General features: G+C 47.9%; 1 protein-coding gene across 2 annotated transcripts in view; it reads right to left on the reverse strand.

Moving 5' to 3' along the window:
- The window catches only part of LOXHD1 (lipoxygenase homology PLAT domains 1), a 136,092-nt gene that overhangs the window by 35,968 nt on the left and 80,889 nt on the right, over nt 1–19,235 (reverse strand). For both annotated transcript variants that reach the window (XM_016225121.2, XM_016225120.2), the window contains exons 22-28: nt 17,064–17,233; nt 16,091–16,195; nt 12,325–12,453; nt 11,021–11,185; nt 7,983–8,164; nt 3,261–3,377; nt 2,416–2,578 (exon numbers count right to left, since the gene is read on the reverse strand). In XM_016225121.2, coding sequence (XP_016080607.2) covers nt 2,416–2,578; nt 3,261–3,377; nt 7,983–8,164; nt 11,021–11,185; nt 12,325–12,453; nt 16,091–16,195; nt 17,064–17,233 — 1,031 coding nt within the window. The remainder of the gene's footprint in view (nt 1–2,415; nt 2,579–3,260; nt 3,378–7,982; nt 8,165–11,020; nt 11,186–12,324; nt 12,454–16,090; nt 16,196–17,063; nt 17,234–19,235) is intronic.

The following is a 19,235-nucleotide window of genomic DNA, read 5'->3' on the forward strand; positions in this document are numbered from 1 at the left end:
AGGTTCTGTCCACTTCCTTCAGCTCTGGCCCTACAAGTGCTAGGTGCTGACTTCTGTGAGTTCCCTGAGTCCATATCTCCATTCCAGTGCCCTCCTGTGCTCTGGATCCACACCTCTGTCACCTAGGGGACACGTCCACCTGGACTAGACCACAATCACACACTTACACCTGAACTTGAGGTCCACCCTTCTTGCACCCCCTTTTCCAAGCCTCTCCCTACCCATCCTCCCCGTCTCCATAGCCCCACCCAGCACTCTGCTCTCTGAACCTCATAGGTGCACTGTGAGAACGGCTCTCAGAGGCCTGCTGCACCCCCAAGGACAGGAACCAGGACTAGTCACACTGCCCCCCACACCCACCTCACTCAGCTCTGTGCAGAATCCCATCAGCATTTCACAGGTTGCCTTACAAAACAAAACCTTCTCTGGTGTTTAAAAGTCAATGTTACCCAAGCCTGACTGGTTAATACTGACATGAGCAACATTAGGAATTTTGTCTCAGTTTAGACATAACAGTTGACTGTCCTTCCCTCCCCGCACCCCAATGTTTCTCTCCATCTGTTTCCTGGCTATGCATTCAGCCCTGCTCCGCACCTGGGCAGGATATTCTCTAGGAGCCCTTGTCCCAGAGCGGGGTGCCATGTCACCAGGAACTGTGATTAAATGGCCTTCCTGCTCCTCCTCTTCCACCCCCATTGCTCTCTCCGTCTTTCGGGAATTAGGAAAACTGATTCAGCTTCTGGGTGCTGAGCAATGCGGCTGTGCAGTCAAATCTGGCTATTTCTGGATCGTCCTCCCTCCCCGTCCCACCCAGGCCACACAGCTCTCGGAGGGAAGATGTTTCCCTAGAAACACGGCCAAGCACAGAGTAGGTTTGCGGCATGCTGCTAATACGGAGCAGCCCAAGGATGCCGCTGGGACGGCTTTCCAGGGTGTCCTCTGGGATGCAAGTAAAAAGGGAATGATCCCCCAGGTTTAATAACAAAGAAAATTCAGAGAAAAAGATATACATAGGGAAAGGCACATTACTGAGGCAACACTTGTTTTTTTGTTTTTTTTTATCTCTAAGTGTGGCAACTCAGATTAAAGGAAATGTTAGAGCTATTTTATTTCCCCCTGGCTCCATATGGGGTCTGGAATCTTGGGCTTTACTCCAGTTTTTTTTGTTGTTTTTTTTTTCAAGAAGACAGTGCAACAAATATAAGCTGGATTTCCAAGGTTTCAGAGCATCTCAGATCTTGTATCCAAGATAAAATACAAAAGTATTCTTTTGTATGTCATCAGTGGCACAAAGTCTGTTTTTTGCAGGTGAATTTGATTTCTGACATAGTTAAAGCTTAGTCACAGCTGACCAGCAGCAAATAACATGGGGGTGGACATGGACAATAACATTGCTGGTCCAAAGAGAGGTGTGAGTCCATCCATGTGGTCCAGGAAGAATGTGTGTGTGCGTGTGTGTGTGTGTGTGTGCTCACTCACACTCACACAGTGTAAAAAGAAAGAAGAGAAGGCTAAGGACTGAGCCTGGAGCAATGCCACTTGGCATGAGAGAGGTAGGAAGAGAACCAGAAAATGGTAGTATGACAGCAAAGGAAGAAGTACAGAGTGTGTGATCTGGCTGATGCAAATCCTGCAGAGAAAGCCCCAGCCCTAAGGAATGGGCAAAGTTAACTGGCACAAGCAGAAAAGAAGCCCATGACCTTGGACACTCTGAAGCTGCACCCAGTCCCTGAGAACAAATACACAGCAGCTCCAGTCACAGATTCATCCAAGATGCTTCCGGATTCATCCGTGGTTGCAACACTTGGATCCAGCAAGAGCAGAGAGGACCAGCCACACAGATCGTAGCCAAATAAACCAAGAGGAAAGAGAGAGCCAGGACCAGGATAATGCAGGCACAGGAGAACACATATCTGGATGTATCATCACACTGTCAGACCAGGAAAGATTTGAATACAAACCTTGCAATGAGACAGCCGAGACTTTGAAGAATAGCCCTGCCATTTATTAGCTGTGTGAAGTTTGGCAGGTTATGCAACCTCTGTGAACCTCAGTTGCACCCTCCACGGAATGAAGATAATAATAGACTCCTCCGCCCAGCTGGCATGGCTCAGCGGTTGAGCATCGACCTAAGATCCAGGAGCTCGAGGTTCGATTCCTGGTCAGGACACATGCCCAGGTTGCGGGTTCGATCCCCAGTGGGGGGCATGCAGAAGGAAGCCAATCAATGACCCTCTCATCATTGATGTTTCTCTCTCTCTCTCTTTCTCTCTCCCTTCCTCTCTCTGAAATCCATAAAGATATATTTAAAAATAATAATAATAATAGATTCTTCCTCTTGGGTGTAAAGGCTCTGCCTGGCACAGGGCAGGTGCCCTACAAGGGAGGTGATAAAAGCAATCGCAACACACTTACTGTCCAGTGGCTCCTCCACTTCCTTGTAGATTTGCCTTAAGGACCCATCTTTCATGTATTTCTCAGTGAAGATGTCAAAAGGAACCAGTTCTCGAACGGTCTTCTTGTCATCCTCCGAGGTGGCAAGCCATCGATCACAAGCAAAAGTAAAAGTCTCCGTACCCTGGGGTGAAGAGACAAGAGAAAAATTAGCCCTTAATGTGGAAACTACCAACTTCAGTGGTTCATCAGCATGCCAACACTCTTGGGGACCAAGGACAAGGGTCATGGAGCCCCATAAATAATGCAAAAGCCACAGCTCTGCCCTAATTCTAGCAGATCAAGTCTTACACAACCACATCAGGTTTTGGTTCTTGAAGGCCAGGCTTCCCAGAGTCACTGAATGATAAATACCTGAACCCCATCCTGGAGACTCAGATTCAAAGGGTAGGGGGAGGGGATCTGTATTTTTAAATTGCTCCCAAGTCACTCATATCCATAGCCATGGCTGAGGGCTGCCTCCTAGATTTAGAATTCAGCAGTTTCAGAATGCTTTCCAAGTTGTTCAGGTGGACTTCTTCCTGTGGGTTGACCTTGAGTAGCAGAAAGGGCACGCCTGTATGGCCTTGGGGTGGGGAGCAGAGACACAGCTGCCCAGACTCTCCTCCTTGACCCCTAAACCAAGTTCTAAAAGATTCTGCCCAAGACTTGAGTTGGCTTCTACACTCTGAGTGAACTGGGGGAATTTTTCTCAGAAGATTTTTATCTTAATTTAGCAAGGCTGTAGGTTCTTATAATGAATCTGCCTTGAATCTCTTCTGGAAAGGGACAAAAGAAACAGGAGGACAGATTAATCAGACACTCACATCTTTATCTGGAAGGAGCCTGCGGATTTCCACGTAGGCGCAGTGCCACCCAGGATTTATGCCTGTATTGTCATGACCAATCCGAATTTTTTCAATGATTTCTCCCACGTCTTCTAGCTTTGGATAGGAGAAAATGCATCAGATGTTGTCTGACAGGTCAAGGAAAGAACAACCTGAGCAAAAACGTGCCTCCCCAAGGCATTAGCCTTGAGTCTTTTTGAACTTCCAGGGGTCACTTTCTCCCAGTATGTCCCCATTGTCCAGCCAAGCCAGACCTCTACACATGCCATGTTCATGCTTCCCTTCCCCTCTCCCCACGTAAAATCAGCCTAGTCTCAGTTCAGTCATCTCAGTTCAATCAACCTCTGGGAAGCTGTCCCCTCTTTTCATGATGGAGCCCATCTCTCTGCCTTTCATGACTTATCATTGTAGCAGCTCATTTCCTGCTTGAGAACTTGACTTGGGTTTCAGAAGATGAGTTCTGGTTCTGCCCATGCCCTATCTTGCCAGCCTGACCTTCTCCTTGGCCCCCTAAGAACCCCTTCCTTCTCTAGCCAGTCCTCTTCTACATCCCTCAAATTCCAGTCCCTCAAACTACATTTTCTTACCACAGGGCCCTTGCACATGCTTTACCTACCCCTCCTCTTGTTTACCTAAACCAGTGTCTGCTCCACCTTTTCATTCAGGTCTCAGCTTTAGGATCACTTCCTCAAGGAAGCCTCCTGACCACCTTGAGAAAGTCAGATCTCTTCATGATAGGTTCTTACAGCATCCTACAGACTGCCCCCCCCCCCCCCCGCCCAACCCAGAGCACTCCCACAGTTGGAAGCTGGCATTTATTTGTGTGGTATCCTCTCCTCCACCACTGAAAGTCACAGGACAGGCTCCCTAAAACCTAGAAATAGCCTGTGACCCAGGTACTGAATAAGTATTAACTGAAAGGATGAAAGAATGAGTATTTCCTCATCTGCAAAATGGGTGTGATAAAGTCAGCCAGGTTCTCTCACATGCAGTGCTGAACATTAACCACGATGGTGCGTGAAAGCCCCACTGACTGTTGACACGTGTGGTCCATAGTGAGTCCCTGAAATTCAGGAGCTTTCATCTCTCCTCTCTCCTGCCTGGAGCCTATGTCACAGGATACAGGGCAGGGACTCAGTGGGAATGACTGATACTTCTCTCGGAGCCCTCTAAGGAGGCAGCGAGGGCAAGGCAAAGTCATCCCGTCAGCTGGCCTCTGCCTCCCTGGCTCTCTCTCTACCATGCTGCTACCTCAGGGCCTCCAGGAGCCTCTTGGGTCTCCCCCAAGCCTCCCGAGTCATGTTCTCCTCTGAAATGGTGCTATATATATCCATCCACACCCTGCCTCACCCTTATGAGCATCTGGGCAATAACGGTAAGAAATAGATGAGGAAATAGGGGGAAAAGGAAATACCCAGGTGTCTTGGCTCACGGTTGGGCCATGGAATTCATGCCTTGAGGTTTGATTCAACAATTGGTGGTGGTGGTGGGGGGTGTTGAGGGGTGTGTGTGTGTGTGTGTGCAGACCTGAGTTTCCTGGGAGTCCCTCTGCAGAGCTGCCTGCCTGGCCTGCTCCACCAAGCTCTCAGTGCTAGCAGGAAATGGCATAGTCAGCTCTGGGGGAGTGAGGGCTCTTGGTGAGTGAGTGGCATCTGAATGATTGAGTCATTCATCAAATGTGAGGCCTCTATAGCCCTAGACAGAAGTGACCTCTGAATGAACTGGTGCAGCCTCCACTCAGGTTCCTCCCTCCTCACACATCCACCCACAGATGATGCCCGTCAGCACCTTCTGAAGAACCTCCTCCACTCTTACCCCACCCTCATCCTTCTCAATTGCAACCCTGGCTCTGCCACCTATGAGCTGTGTAATCTGAGGCAAACTGCTTGACCTTCAGGACCTCAAGTTCCTCATCTATAAAATGGGGGGGGGGGGGCCTAATGTCAGCTGAAGGAAGGGGCATGGGCAGGGTAACCCCTGGAGGTCACTTCTAGGTCTAAGATTGCAGGCATGGTTCTTTTGTCAACCATTCTGTCCTTCTAGGTGACCTGCATGGCACCACATTGCTGGAAACCATGAATTAACAAGCGTTCCAGCTGCTGTTGCCTCTGCTACCCTGCCTCAGGCCCCAGCTCCCCACCTGCCAACTCTCCCAGCTTCATCAGAGAAGCGGAGTCGCCTGGAAGCCCCCTAGGGGCGTTCTGAATCATTAAATAAAGATCAGTGGACATTTTAAAGTGGGGCCTTGTTCTTTCATAGCGGGGAGGAACACAGAGGCTATGGGTGAAATCCTTGGCTCACAGAATCTCCACTTGAGGACACTGAGCTGCCTGGCAGAACTGGGAGGTGAAGACTCATTTGCCCTCCCTCTGTCCAGGGGCCCCTGTTTCTCCTTCCCATCCATCTCTGAGCTGTGAGATGTGTGGACCTCTGCTTTGACGGTATTTTGTAGCCTTAATCATTCAGCTACCCAGTTACACACGCTGTGCCTGGAAGGCCATCTCCACCATGACCCCTCACAGAGCAAGGAGGCCTTTAGGGGACCATTGGCCATGGATGGTGGGCTCAGGGATAACTCAGATACGCCAGAATCAGAAGAGACCCTAGCATTCTTCCAAGAGGTGAAAGAGTTAAGCAGAGGAGGCTCTAGAACTGAACTGCTTGAGTCGAAACCCTGGCTCGGATGTTCTGTAATTCTGACACCATGAGACAGTTACTTAACCTTCCTGTGCCGTTTCAGCTGTAGAATGGGGTAATCATACCACCTAACTCTTGGAATGGCGATGACGATTAATTGAGTTCATACACATCAAGTGCTTAGAACAAGGCTGGCACATGGGGAGGGCTCAACAAGTGCAAGCTGTTATTGCCACTTTCCCAGCCAATTCCCGTGTCTTAGGATGAGGCCACAGGGAGACAGGGTGGCTGGCTCATGAGCTAGTGGCTGATCTGAAGCCAGAACCAGAACCCAGGTCTATGGGCTCGCAATCCAGTGCTCATCCTCTTAACCTGAAGATCAGTCAAAAAAGAGAAATGGAGAGAAAGGGATGCAAAGCTTTTTCATGTGTGTCCAAATTCTCGTACACCCCCAACACCCAGGTAGGTTTGAAAGAAAAAAGAAAAAAAAATAGCAACAAATGACTGGTAAATTATAGCTGCCTATTCCTGAGGACTTCATTGATAAAACTCCCCGGAAGTCATGCTGAGGTGTCATCACAGCCCAGCCACTGACGGCAGCAGGCTGGGATGACTCACGCACCGAGACATCTTGGGTGGGTGAGATGTGGTTCTGTGTGGATAAATGAATCAGCCTTGAAGTTCCCTAGTTAAGAGATTCCGCCAGGGTGGCAACCTTCCCACAAGTGCTGTCTGCTCCCAGAGGAGGTGGGAAGGGAGCAGGGAGTCCCCGGGGACAGACACCAGCCAGGGAAGAAGGAAGGGGCTCTGGGACTTTGTTTCCCATCAGAAAATAAGAGCCACATCTCCAAAGGTGATGAGAGTCCAGGCTCCTGAGACTCCAGCTCTTCTCCCTCAGAGTTGTGTCCTTTAAATCCTGCTTCATCTGGTCCTCTACCCTAGTCATGTCACTCTCCTTCTGTCCCCTCTGGCCAAACCTCAAAACACATGCTGTGGTTATTTTGACCTGTGGTCCTTGGCCACCATGTTCCCCTGGCTTGGAATACCTCCCCTCCTTGTCCCTGCTGATGCCCAGTTTCATGTCCAGTTCAAAGCCACCACATCCAGGAAGCTTCTCCCTTCTCTGAACACCCACAGCAGGCTCCTTCAGCCCCACCTGTGCCCTCCGCCCCATGGACTAGTGTCCTGCAGGGGCTAAGAGCGCATATTCTGAGCCAGTCTTCCTGGGTTGGAATCCTGCTTCCTCTGTGCCTTCATTGTGTGATTTTACGTGAGCTACTAAACTCTGTGTCTCCGTCTCTCCATCTTCAAACAGGGATAGTCACAACCCAGAGTTGCTGTGAGGGTTGAGTTAATCTGGTAAAAGCCCTATGACAGTGCCTTCTAACCCACAGGAGCAGTTATCATGATGATCACCAGACTCTCTCATTAGCTTTGTGTGGAGCTCAGGGGTTCCCCAGCTGGAGCGCAAGATCCTCACAGGCAGAGTTGGGGTCCTCCCCTTCTCTTGTCTCTCCCACCCAATCTAACACACCGAGTGCACAGGGGAGGCACTGAGTTGAAGTGTACAGGACACCAAGGTGCCTTGACCTATGTCCATATTAAACATCAACCAACCAGAGCCCCGAGAAGCATATGAAGTGTTCTGTATCAGGTTGTTTGGCTGTAGCTGGGCGGATGAGTGGGAGACTCAAGTATGTAATGAGCAAGTCTGGAAGCCAGGCTCTCCCCATGGATACATGTCTGTTGTTGTTGGTAGCACTGGAGACGGCCCTGGTGGATTTGAAATTGTGCCTCGAGTCTCCCCAAGCCCTGTCCACTCCTTATGGCCTTTGATCCTGACATCAGTTCAGAAGGGACAGGGTGAGGCTCACCATCCTTCTAGTTTCTCAGATGTACTGAGGCCCAGAGAGATTGATGAACTGCCTGTATTCCTCACTAACAGCAGTCCATCAAGGTGAAAGATGTGTCTGCCTCTGGACGCAGGGCTCCTCCTCACCGGTCTTCTGGGCCCACCTCATGCCCCAACTCCTGGCTCCCCAGCAGCCTGCTGAACCCGAATACCTCCATAATGAAGCGGGAGGCAGACTTCCTCTCAAAGAACATCTTCTGCTCCCTCTTGTTGGTGCACAGGAATTTCTGCTCGGTGCACAGGCCGTCACAGCCATAGATGACGATGAAGATGTTGGCGTCTGTCCCAGCAGCAAAGACATCACTGGTGTAGAGGGTGATCTCGTAAGGAACAACTGGGGGTGGGGGACAGAGGGAAAACCAGAGGGGATGTGAGAATAGAAAACAAACATGGGCAAGGTCAAGCTCTTCACAGCACCACCACCCAGACTGCTTCCCAGGGGATGCTGCTGCCCAGGGACCTGGGCCTTCACGTGGTTACTTCACAGTGAGGTAAAATGTTTTGTGCCATTTTAACTTGTATTTGTATATAAGTGTGTATACTTACTATGGGTCACAATAAAAAAAAAAAGGAAAACATAGAGAACAGTTCAGGAGAAAATGTACCCTCTCCTGTGATCTTGACCCTTGAAAGGAGTCACTTCAGAAGTCGCTTCCCCACAGGTGGCCACAGCCTTGTCCCAAGAAAGAGTTTGCTTTTCATTTATTATCATAGTTACCTTTCTATAGAACTGCTGTACCGACACTTGTGATAGTAATAGTTCTCATGCACTGAGCACTTGCTATACGCCAGGCTCCATACTAAACACTGTCCATTCCTTATCTCCTTTCGCCTTCAAAGTGACCCCACGGAGTAGGTGCTGTTGTACTCAGTTTTACAAGTGAGAAAACTAAGGCCCAGAACATCATAGGGCCGGCCAGTGGTGGAACTTGAACTTGAACCCAGACATGTCTGACCCCACATCCTGTGTGGCCAACCTCCCTGGGAGCTGTTGTCACGACCTGGAGGTGAGTATGGTTGCCTACCCACAAGCCACAGGGAGGACCGCCTATGCAGGTGACTGCTGGTCCCACGAGGGCCTGAACAGGGCCCTCCCCAGTGGGTTAAGGGGGAACACAGTCCCGACTCTTCCAGGCCCTCAGGCATGATGCCCTCTCCGCAGCATGCAGGGTCCCTTCTTCTCAGTCCTCTTTGGTTTCTCCATGGTCTACGGCCTGTGAGGCTTTGAGCAGAGAAGTTGGCAATGGATTTGAGCTTTCCTAAAACTAGTTGGCAGTGGGAGAAGCCTTGGAAATATCTGGGCAGGAACAGCCCACCCTTCATCCGCATTGTCCTCGGTCTGGGCTCCAATTTGCTACCTGTTTTCTAGTTCTGCCTTTGCCATTGAGTTGCTGCTGTGTGTCCTTGGGCAAGTGACTATACTTCTCTGGGCCTCAGTTTCCTTGCCTATAAAATGAGGGGGTTTAACCAGATCCGTGGTTTTTAGTTTCCTTCACTGCAGAATTCTTATTAATACATTTATAAAGAATGTTTGGGGGAAAAAACTTGACTTTTTAAAGCTAGGATGCTTCTCTGGATAAATTGGCAGGTAGAGGATGTCCTTTCTCAGCCCTTCCCCTCCTCCTACCAACTGCCTTCAAACACCCATTTCAACTACCTGGGATCCTCAGGACATAGGTTGAGGATGAAGGTTCCTCCCAGCCCTGACATGACATGATGCTGACATTCAGGCCTCCATGCTGTGTCCCGCCTCCCCCATGAAGCCTGTAAGTTCAGACATTACAGCAGCCCCCTCCTTATTTATATGTCTCTACTGTGTGGTTTCACGTGTATCGGGCAGCCTTGATGCACTGCCTTGATTCCTTCTAGGTCCCCAATGATGATGGCTGGGCCCTGTTCCCACCATTCCTGAACTGCAGCCCCCCAGCCCCTGGAGCTCCCTGGCTTTGGGCCCCCAGGACATTTTCCTATCAGGGAGGTAGGTTCTGAGGAGCAGACCCCTGCTCTCTGTGCTCCCGCCTGGGGAGAGCTGCACTTTGAAGGTGCCTCTATAGCTCATCAGTCGAAAAGTCAGGTCTTTCCTGCCCGCTCCCTTTTTTCCTTTTTGACAAATGTGAGTGTAAGACAAAGAGTAGATGGATTAATTTTAATATTAGGCTGAAACTGAATATATTACAAGTCAAGCCATACAAATTCTTTTTTTTTTTTTTCCTGTAAAGAGCAAGATCTGTCCTAGGGAATGGAGGGAGAAACAAGCACTTTTATCCTGAAGGTTCCCACCCAATCCCGCCGCCAGCTCTGTGTGCACCTCTCAAGCCTGAGAGCACATCATAGACAGCAGGCCAATCCCAGGGGCAGAGGCTGCGTCTATAATTTGCTTTGTATATGCAAAGACTTCACTAGAAGAAAATGTCTCTTTATTTTAGGCTTTTACCAGAAAGTATTTTGACGATCTGGCCATTGCCAGTTTAATTGCTGTAGGCAAAAAAATAAAAATTTAAAAATCCTGTTGATCACTGATTTATACTAAGTATGAGTTGCTTGGAGAAAATATTTTATATCTCTGATTATTTTGTTTAAAAAAATTGTACTCCCTGAGTTTAGTTTAGCTTTTAGCATATCCAGACAGGTTTGTATAGTTTGGTTGACTTCAGCTGAGTTCCAGCATCCAGTATTTACCTGTATGTATAGAAACACTTAATGCATTCTTTCTGATGACAATAGAGGAGGGGAAGTGCCAAAACTTCACCCAATTATTCCCCTTCCTCTTTTGCCTTAGCTGGTAAATGAATTAAATTTGCCTTCTTTTTAAATTGTCCCCAATCAGGATAAAATCTATAGCGGTGATTTCTCTAGCATGTAATGGCTGAAATGGGGACAGGTGATGGGGCTGATAATAATTCCTCACAGTTAGACCTTTATCTTCCTTCCTTTTGGGGTCTTACAACCATGCTGCTTTAATATCTCTGTTTTGCAGGCAGGGAAACTGAGCCTCAGGCTCTCTGCTTGCTGTCACCAGCTACTTTTTGGTAGAGTTTGGATTAAGTCCCACATTTTCTTTCCTGGAGAGACTCAAGTCTCCAAGGTGGCCTGGCCCAGAGTGGACACTGGCGGAGGGATTGGAACTGAGTTGCAGTGGCGGGTGATAGGATCTGGAAACAGGGTCAGCATTGCTGTGTACGATTCTTACATGGCGTGTACAGCCTCGTCTGAAGCTCCTCGTGGAAGAGGTCCCTGACAATGGCCCCATCTTCTTCATTCTTGGCTAGCCAGCGGCCACAGGGGAACGTCATGCACTTTCCAAGACATGGGGCATCCACTTCTACCCACTCTACAAACCAGCCTGGAGCCTTGCCTGGAGAGAGAGGAGACACAACCCATCAAGAACTTCTACAGGGTGGCTTCCTATGGGTAACGTCAGGGACTCCAAACACCCTTCTCTACTCAACAGCCGATGCCTACAGCTCCACCATGAACATGCCATCCCTTTTGCTCACAGCGTTGTTAAAATGATTCCTGTAGAAACATGCACCCAGCTAATGCTGGATCGCACTGCAGGCTGCTGTCAGTGAAATTAGCAAGAGCAAAGGAGCATGGAGAAGAGATGGCAGGAGGGCAGAGTCTGAGGGGAGGGAAGCGAGGACACTGTCCAGAGTGAAAGGCGCTCCAAACAGGAAGCCCCTAGATGCCAAAGAGAGACTGTTAACAAAGACCCTAATTTCACCCCAGGGCAGGGATGATACTCCCAGCCCCCTGGCTTCAGTCTGTGATTCATAAGCGGAGGGGAAATCAGTGAAGGACCAATGTTTTCCTAGGTAAAGGAGAACTCAGGCTTAAAAAAGGCAACAGAAGCCAGGCAGAGCACCCTGTCCCTCAGTTCCAGGTGCAAGGAGGAGGGCCTCCTTTCACAGGCTTAGAAGGCATGGTTTAGAGACCAAGTGAATGAGTCCAATTTTACCCAGAAAAAACAAACTTGGGCACATCCTTTGGCAATAGTGTCCATGGGTTCTAGAAAGGATTAGCTAGATCAGTGGTTCTCAAAGTGGAGTCCCCAGACCAGCAGCCTCAGCCTCACTTGTGAGCAATATAAATTCTTGGGTGCCACTCACACTTACTGAATCAAAGACTCTGGGGATGGGACCTAGAAATCTGTGTTTTAATAAGTCCCCTAGATGGTTCTGATACACACTCAGATTTGAGAACCACTGAGCTAGATCAGGGATTCTCAGATCTGACTGTACATTAAAATTACTGGGAGTAGGGATTTAAGAAAAGTTTTTTAAATTACCAGTGTCCAGGCCCCACCCCAGACCAATTAGATCAGAATCTCTGCATGCAGCCAGGGCTCCACTGGGCTGAAGGGATTTAAGAAGTTGTGTCATTATGAAAGACAGATGACATCCAAATTTCCCCCAGCTTCTTTCCCGGACACCCATTGGGACCTGTCTGTGGTCCTTGTGTTCTTAGCAGGGAACAGAGGGGAGGGAGTCAGACCTGTGTTGTCATGGCCAATCCTGACTTTCCATAGATCTCCCAGGTCCAGCGTCTCCACTGTGAAGATGTCGATGCTGTCCCTCTCAAACTTGTCGCTGTTGGTCTTGGAGGATTTCAGGAGGGTCATTCCTGCCGACCAAGTGATGTCAACATGACTGGCTGGCGCTGAGACCTTTTAAACCCAGTCTGTTCACCCCTTTTAGTCTTTCCTCATGACCCAATTTTGAATTTTCATCAATTTTAGACTGCAATTACCATCCATTGAGTACCTTTGGCATATTTTATTTTGGTGTGTATCTTTTTATTGAACTTCGCAATAACCCTCTGACGTATGTATTTTTACTTTCAGTTTGTATCTAAAGAAAAGGAGACACACCAAGAGGCCAAGTGCCTTATCCAAGATCATACAGGAGAAAGTGGTGGGGCCCTAAGTTCATGTCTGCTCACCTTCCATACCCCTCACGTTTCTACATATGGGGAGAAGCCAGTGACAAATCCCCCTCCCCCTGCTCCCTGGGAAACAGGGGGTCCCCTGAAGGATGGGGTATGTGGAAGGGATGGCTTCCAATCCCCCCCCCCCCCCAGCCATCTCACATATACAACCTGTCCTGGGACCTTGCCGTGGCATCAATTTGAAATCTGAAGTAGTCTCAATGTCATTGCCATCCCTTCCTGCCTCAGCATGCACTACATTGTCTTCAAGCTCCCTTACCCCCGAGCCCAGCTCTGAGCCCACCCCAGGTAGAAAGTCTTCTGATACAGACTCATTACAGACAGAGCATAGAAATGAGCCAGACCTTGGTTCAATGACTGGCTTTGCCATTTAACATCTGGGTGGCCTTGGGCAAACTACTTAACTCTCTGAGACTTGATCTCCTCAAATGTCAAAAGGAGTGGTCTTGATGCCTTCCCACGGAACTATTGTGAGGATTAAATAAGATGAAGACTGCTGAGTGCTCAAGAATGCTCCTAACACATAGAAATCCCTTGGTAAATAAAAGTAGTTATTAGAGAGCCTCAATTCCATGGCCTATGGTTCAGTAACTATCACAATGACATACATTTGTAAGTTATGACCTAATTCATTTATTGTACATTACCTAATCTATTAAATAAGAATAATGAATGTTTATGAGTGTCATTGTGTATCAAATATTTTGCATGTTAAATTTCATTAAATCCACAACTCTACAAGACACATACTAATTTAATCTCCATTTTACAAATGGAGGTAACTAGGGGACAGAGAGGTTAAGCAACTTTCCCAAGGTCACACAGATAGTAAGTGGTATGGCAGACATTTAAGCCAATCAGTCAAGCTTGAGTCCATGCTCTACCACCACACCATTGTATTAGAATATGAGCACCCCAAGATCATGGATAGGTCCCTGAATTCATTATTCAGTGGTGTTTGGCACAAGGCTCTGGACCCACAAGGTTTTGAGAAAATATAATGATTACTTGAGGTACTGACTCTGAACTCATACAGAATGGCTGGACAGGTAGCCCAAGTGTATGGCTGACCCCAGCACTAAATGCCACCTTCTCTGAGTACCTAGGCAGAGGCTACCAAATGACTCTAAATTCCCTGAGCATCTCATATTAAGAGTAGCATGGACCCCACTGGCTGTGATGTTGGAAAGAGCCAGCATTTTCCTTATTGGAGTGGAGTTAGATTTAGGGTTACCGCTACCATTAGAACAGAAAGAGAAAGCTGGCAGAAGACACAGAGAAGAGACCCCTCACTGTTTGGATTGGGAAACCCCTTTGTTATGCTTTTAAAAAGCAAATAGAGTGATGTCTCTAGGAAGGACACAGGAAATGGTAAAAACATTAAGAAAGACCTGGAAAAAGACTGAGCATAGGATCAGTCACCATTACCTGGGGTGAGGACATTACCTGGAAGATGATTCACATGGCTTCCACATACATCTAGGGCTGGAGAGGCAGCAAGAAGGACAGGAGAGAGGGCAGGGGGTTCTCTGCCCTGACGTGCAGTAGGACTGCCTTAGTAAGGTTTAGGAAGAAAGCCACACTTTTCCAAAGAAAGCAACACTCACCACCCAAGTGGACAAGCCACCTCACACAGAGATTTTTAAGGAAAAAGGAACTGCCTTTCTCTGATGAGGCTAGTTGTGCGCTATCTGTCATGAGTCAGAGGCCTGCAAGAATACACAACGGGAGAAGGACAGTATCCTTTGGGAAAACTGAATATTCACAGGTAAAAGAATTTATTTGGACACTTATTTTACACCATACACAAAAATTGATTCAAAGTGGATTAAAGATTTAAACATAACCCTTGAAGCTAACTGTAAAACTAAGAAAAAACATAGGGCAAAAGCTTCATGACATCAGTCTAGCAATGATTTCATGGATATGACACGAAAAGCACAGACAACATAAACTAATTTAACAAGTGGGACTACATCAAACTAAGAAGTTTCTGCACAGCAAAAGAAACACTCAACAGGGTGAAAAGGCAACCTACAGGATGGGAGAAAATATTTGCAAACCATGTATCAGATAAGGGGCTAATCTCCAAAATATATAAGAAACTCCTACAACTCAATAACAAAAAACTAATAACCCAATTTATAAAATGGGCTAAGGACTTAAATAGACATTTCTCCAAAGAAGACATACAAATGGCCAACAGAAAATGAAAAAGTGCTCACTGTCACCAATCATTAGGGGGATTCAAATCAAAACCACAATGAGATATCACCTCACCCTGTCAGGATGGCTGCTATCAAAAAAAACAAAAGACAAGTGTTGGTGGGAATGTGGACAAATGCGAAATGCTACAGTTGCTATGGGAAATAGTATAAAAGTTCCTTTAAAAATTAAAAATAGAACTACCATATGATTCAGTAATCCCTCTTCTGGGTATAGATCCAAAAGAATTGAAATCAGGATCTTAAAAAGATATTAGCACTCCTATGTTCATTGCAGCCCTGTTCACAATAGCTAAGATGTGGGAAAAAACCTAAATGTCCATTGACAGATGAATAGATAAAGAAAATGTGGTATAGCCAGGCCGGGTGTGGCTCAGCGATTGAGCGTCGACCTAGGATCCAGGTGATCGGGGTTCGATTCCCGGTCAGGGCACATGCCCGGGTTGTGGGCTCGATCCCCAGTCAGGGGTGTGCAGGAGGCGGCCGATCAGTGACTCTCTCATCATTGATGTTTCTATCTCTCTCTCTCCCTCTGCTTTCCTCTCTCTGAAATCAATAAAGATACATTTTAAAAAAAGAAAAGAAAATATGGTATATATATACAATGGAATACTATTCAGCCCTTAACAAGGACATGCTGCAGTATGCAACATCTTTAAGGACATTATGTTAAGTGAAATATGTCAGACACAGAAAGACAAATACAACATAGTTCCACTTACAGGAGGTATCCTAAATGGTCAAATTCATAAAATCAAGGACTAGAATGGTGGTTACCGGGAGTTGGGGATAGGGGGGATGGGGAATTATTAATCAACAAGCATAAAGTTTCAGTTTAATGAGCTCTGGAGATCTGCCGTACAACACATACCTATTGCCAACAATAATGTATTGTACACACTAAGAGGATAGATCTCATGTTAAGTGTACTTCCCATGATAAACTACAATAAAACAATAAAGGGTAAGGTGATCTTTTTTAAGAGAGACAGAGACACAAGGCCAGGATTTCCTTGGAACCTTTGGCCAAGTCTTCCAGTCTCCCTGGGGACAATGTGGGTGAACCTCAGACCCGCACTGTTTTCTCACCAGTGTCGTCGTTTGTGCCAAAGAGCGTGATGAAGACATTGGCATCTGTGCCCGCGTTCTTCTTGTCCCCAGTCTTTATGGTCACTTGGAATGTGGTAGATTTGTCTGCAGGAGAGAAGTGTGGAGAAGTGAGTGGCAGATTGCTCCTCCCATGAAGGAGGGAGAGAGAAACATACTGAGTTTGTTTCTATGTTCATGTTCACCATTCTTATGAATCGCTTTACTTGCAGGATGTGTTGCTCTGCAGTTGCCTTTAGTCTGGAAGCTTCCTGAAGGTAGAGATGAGGTCTCCCCCACCTCCAAGTCACACAGGAAGCCCTCAACCAATAGAGTTGTAAGAGAGACTTGGGGTGACTGTGAGGGTCAGAGGCTCATTCTCCAGGAGCCCTAGCCTGATTCCTCAAGGTTTGAAAGACTTTTAGGGATTTGAATTTCAAGGAAGGGAGCACAAGCGTCATAGAACTCTTGAAAGTTCATTCTTTGTCTTGACAAAAATGTATTGAGATCCTCTAATATGCGTGGAAGGGAGAATACAAGGTCATGTCAGGACCAGCTACAACTATCCTATCCTATCCTATCCTATCCTATCCTATCCTATCCTATCCTATCCTATCCTATCCTATCCTATCCTATCCTATCCTATCCTATCCTATCCTATCCTATCCTATCCCATCCCATCCCATCCCATCCCATCCCATCCCATCCCATCCCATCCCATCCCATCCCATCTCACCCCACCCCACCCCACCCCACCCCATGCCTTGCACTGTATATACCCAGCCTTGTGCTAGATATGTGGGAATATGCTCACCCTCCCCCCCCCCCTTCTTGCCACGGGGGAGTGAGAGGCCGGTACAGGTAGAATGCCAGAGGAAGAAGTGCCCAGAGCTCACAGGGGAGGGAGGCCTAGGATGGGGGAGAGGCAGAGGGGGAGGGGTGTTGGGGGGAAGAAATCAGCCCAAGTTGAGGAAACCTTTCTGCTCCAGGCCCATGCTGTCGAGGGGGCTGTTTTCACCACCGCCCCCCTCCTCATCCTCCTCGCTCGGCGGCAGCACGTAGGACTCATCCACTGACAACAGCTCCCTGGACAGCTGGCCATCATCTTCCTCCACTGCCAGCCAGCGCTGGCAGGGAAAGTAGTACCTGCAGGGGAATGAGGAGAGGTTGGGAACATCTCCGAGGAAAGGTCCCCCAAAGGAGTAGTCACGGCTGAGAAATGAGGCCCTCGGGAGGGCAAATGCTCCCCTGTCTGCCCTCCACGGCGTAGCCCCCCATCCTACCTAGCCTGGTAGTCACCCCAGTAATGTCACTTGCCTCTAGCAGAGAATAAACATGGGGACGCGTCTCCAGTCAGCCCACTGAAAATGGCTGTGTAACAGAGCCTGGAGCATAGCAGACCCTCAAGCAGGGTCACATTGGAGGTGTCTAGAAGAAGAGGGGGCTGTTCCAACCCTTTCTGGAGCTAACGTGCTAGCCAGAACTACTTTAGCAGAGAGGGTTGCACACAGAAGGTGCTCAGAAGTGTTGAATTTGAATGCAACGACCCAATTTTGCTTTTGGAAGGTACGAAGAATGTGGCTAAGGAACTGGCACCCTAGAGGGCTGGGGCATTTGAGGAAGGGAGGTCCAAGTAAGATTTCTTATGTAGAGGCCAGGCCTAGGGCAGTGGAGGTGCCGGATGGAAGAGAAGGCAGACCAGGCCTGAGAGAGGCAGCAGAGTGGGGTAATTAAGGACTCACTCGCCTCTGGAGCCAGACTGGGCTTGAATCCTGGCTCTGCCACTTAGAGTCATGTGACTTTGAACAAGTTTCTTTACCTCTCTGAGTTAAAGAGTTGCCAGATTTAACCAATAAAATCACAGGGCTCCCAGTGAAATTTGAATTTTAGATAAGCAATGAATAATGTTTTAGTATAAGTATGTCTTACATAATACTGGGACATACTTGTAGTAAAATATTAATCATTGCTTATCTAAAAAACTGGGGTTCAGAGTGACTTCCCCAAAGCTACACACGTCAAGAGTAGGAGAGAAGGGAATTCACCCTAATGCATCTGCCTCCTGCATCGACACAGCTTTCCAGAGAGGGAGTCTGAGCCTGTGCCTCACCCCCGCACTTAGCATGGCATATTTGTTGAATTAATGAGTGACTCAATACATCACGTATAACTTTTATTCATAAGTTGATTTAATAAGTATTTGTGGTATGCCTATCATGTGCCAAGCACTCAGAAGATTCTAAGTACTGGGGAGAATACAGCAATAAACTCACAGATGGAGTTATTACCTTATGCACAGACCTTCTATTCTATTGTGGGGAGAGGAGAGGAGCAGTAACCAAATATAGCAGTTTATTGTAGGTTAAATGATAAGAGATATGGAGAAAAACAGAGAGGAGGAATAAAAGGTCCAGGGTGGGGGTGCTCACTGAGCAGGTGACACCTGAACAGAGACCTGCCTAGGGAAGTATGAGAGTGCGCCATTGGGGGAAAGAGTGCCAGAGAGAGGGGTTAGCACATGAAAAGGCACTGAGGTAGGACCATGCCTGTTGGGTTCAAGGCACAGTGAGGAGTGAGCAAGAGGGGCCCAGGACTGAGAGATAAGAAGGGGACGTGAGGCAGCCACCGGAAGTGCTCTGGTCTTTCCCTGAGGGAAATGGGAGCCTCAGCAGGTAGTTGAGAGGAGAAGGGACATGACCCTGAGGGCTGAACTGCTGTAGATAACGGGAGGGCCTGGGTGAAGCAGAGGGACCATCACGAGGCTTTGACCAGGGGGTGTAACGGTGGGAGATGGGGATCTGACTCATGCTCTTCTGAAGAGGCAGAGAAGGGCAAGGCCATCCAGTTTGCATGGAGGGAGGTGGCTGGGTCCAGGGCAGCAGTGGTATGAAGTAATGTTCACTTACCCTTATCATCAGCTAATCAAGGTCATGGGAGGCCTGAGTCACTGTCAGGGAAGATGGCACCCCTCCAAAATAGAAAGAGGAGATTGGCTACTCCGATTTTGTGGCCCTGGACTTCCATAATTTTGTCTGTCTCCCAGAGCAGGCTTTGCTTGGGGTCCCCCTTGGCTTGCAAATGGTTGGAGCCGGCTCATCACAGAGCCCCTACTGTTGCTTCAATACTAAGGAAACAAAGACATGTAAAC

Source organism: Miniopterus natalensis, chromosome 7 (assembly GCF_054644295.1).
Source record: "Miniopterus natalensis isolate mMinNat1 chromosome 7, mMinNat1.hap1, whole genome shotgun sequence".
Classification (NCBI taxonomy): domain Eukaryota; kingdom Metazoa; phylum Chordata; class Mammalia; order Chiroptera; family Miniopteridae; genus Miniopterus; species Miniopterus natalensis.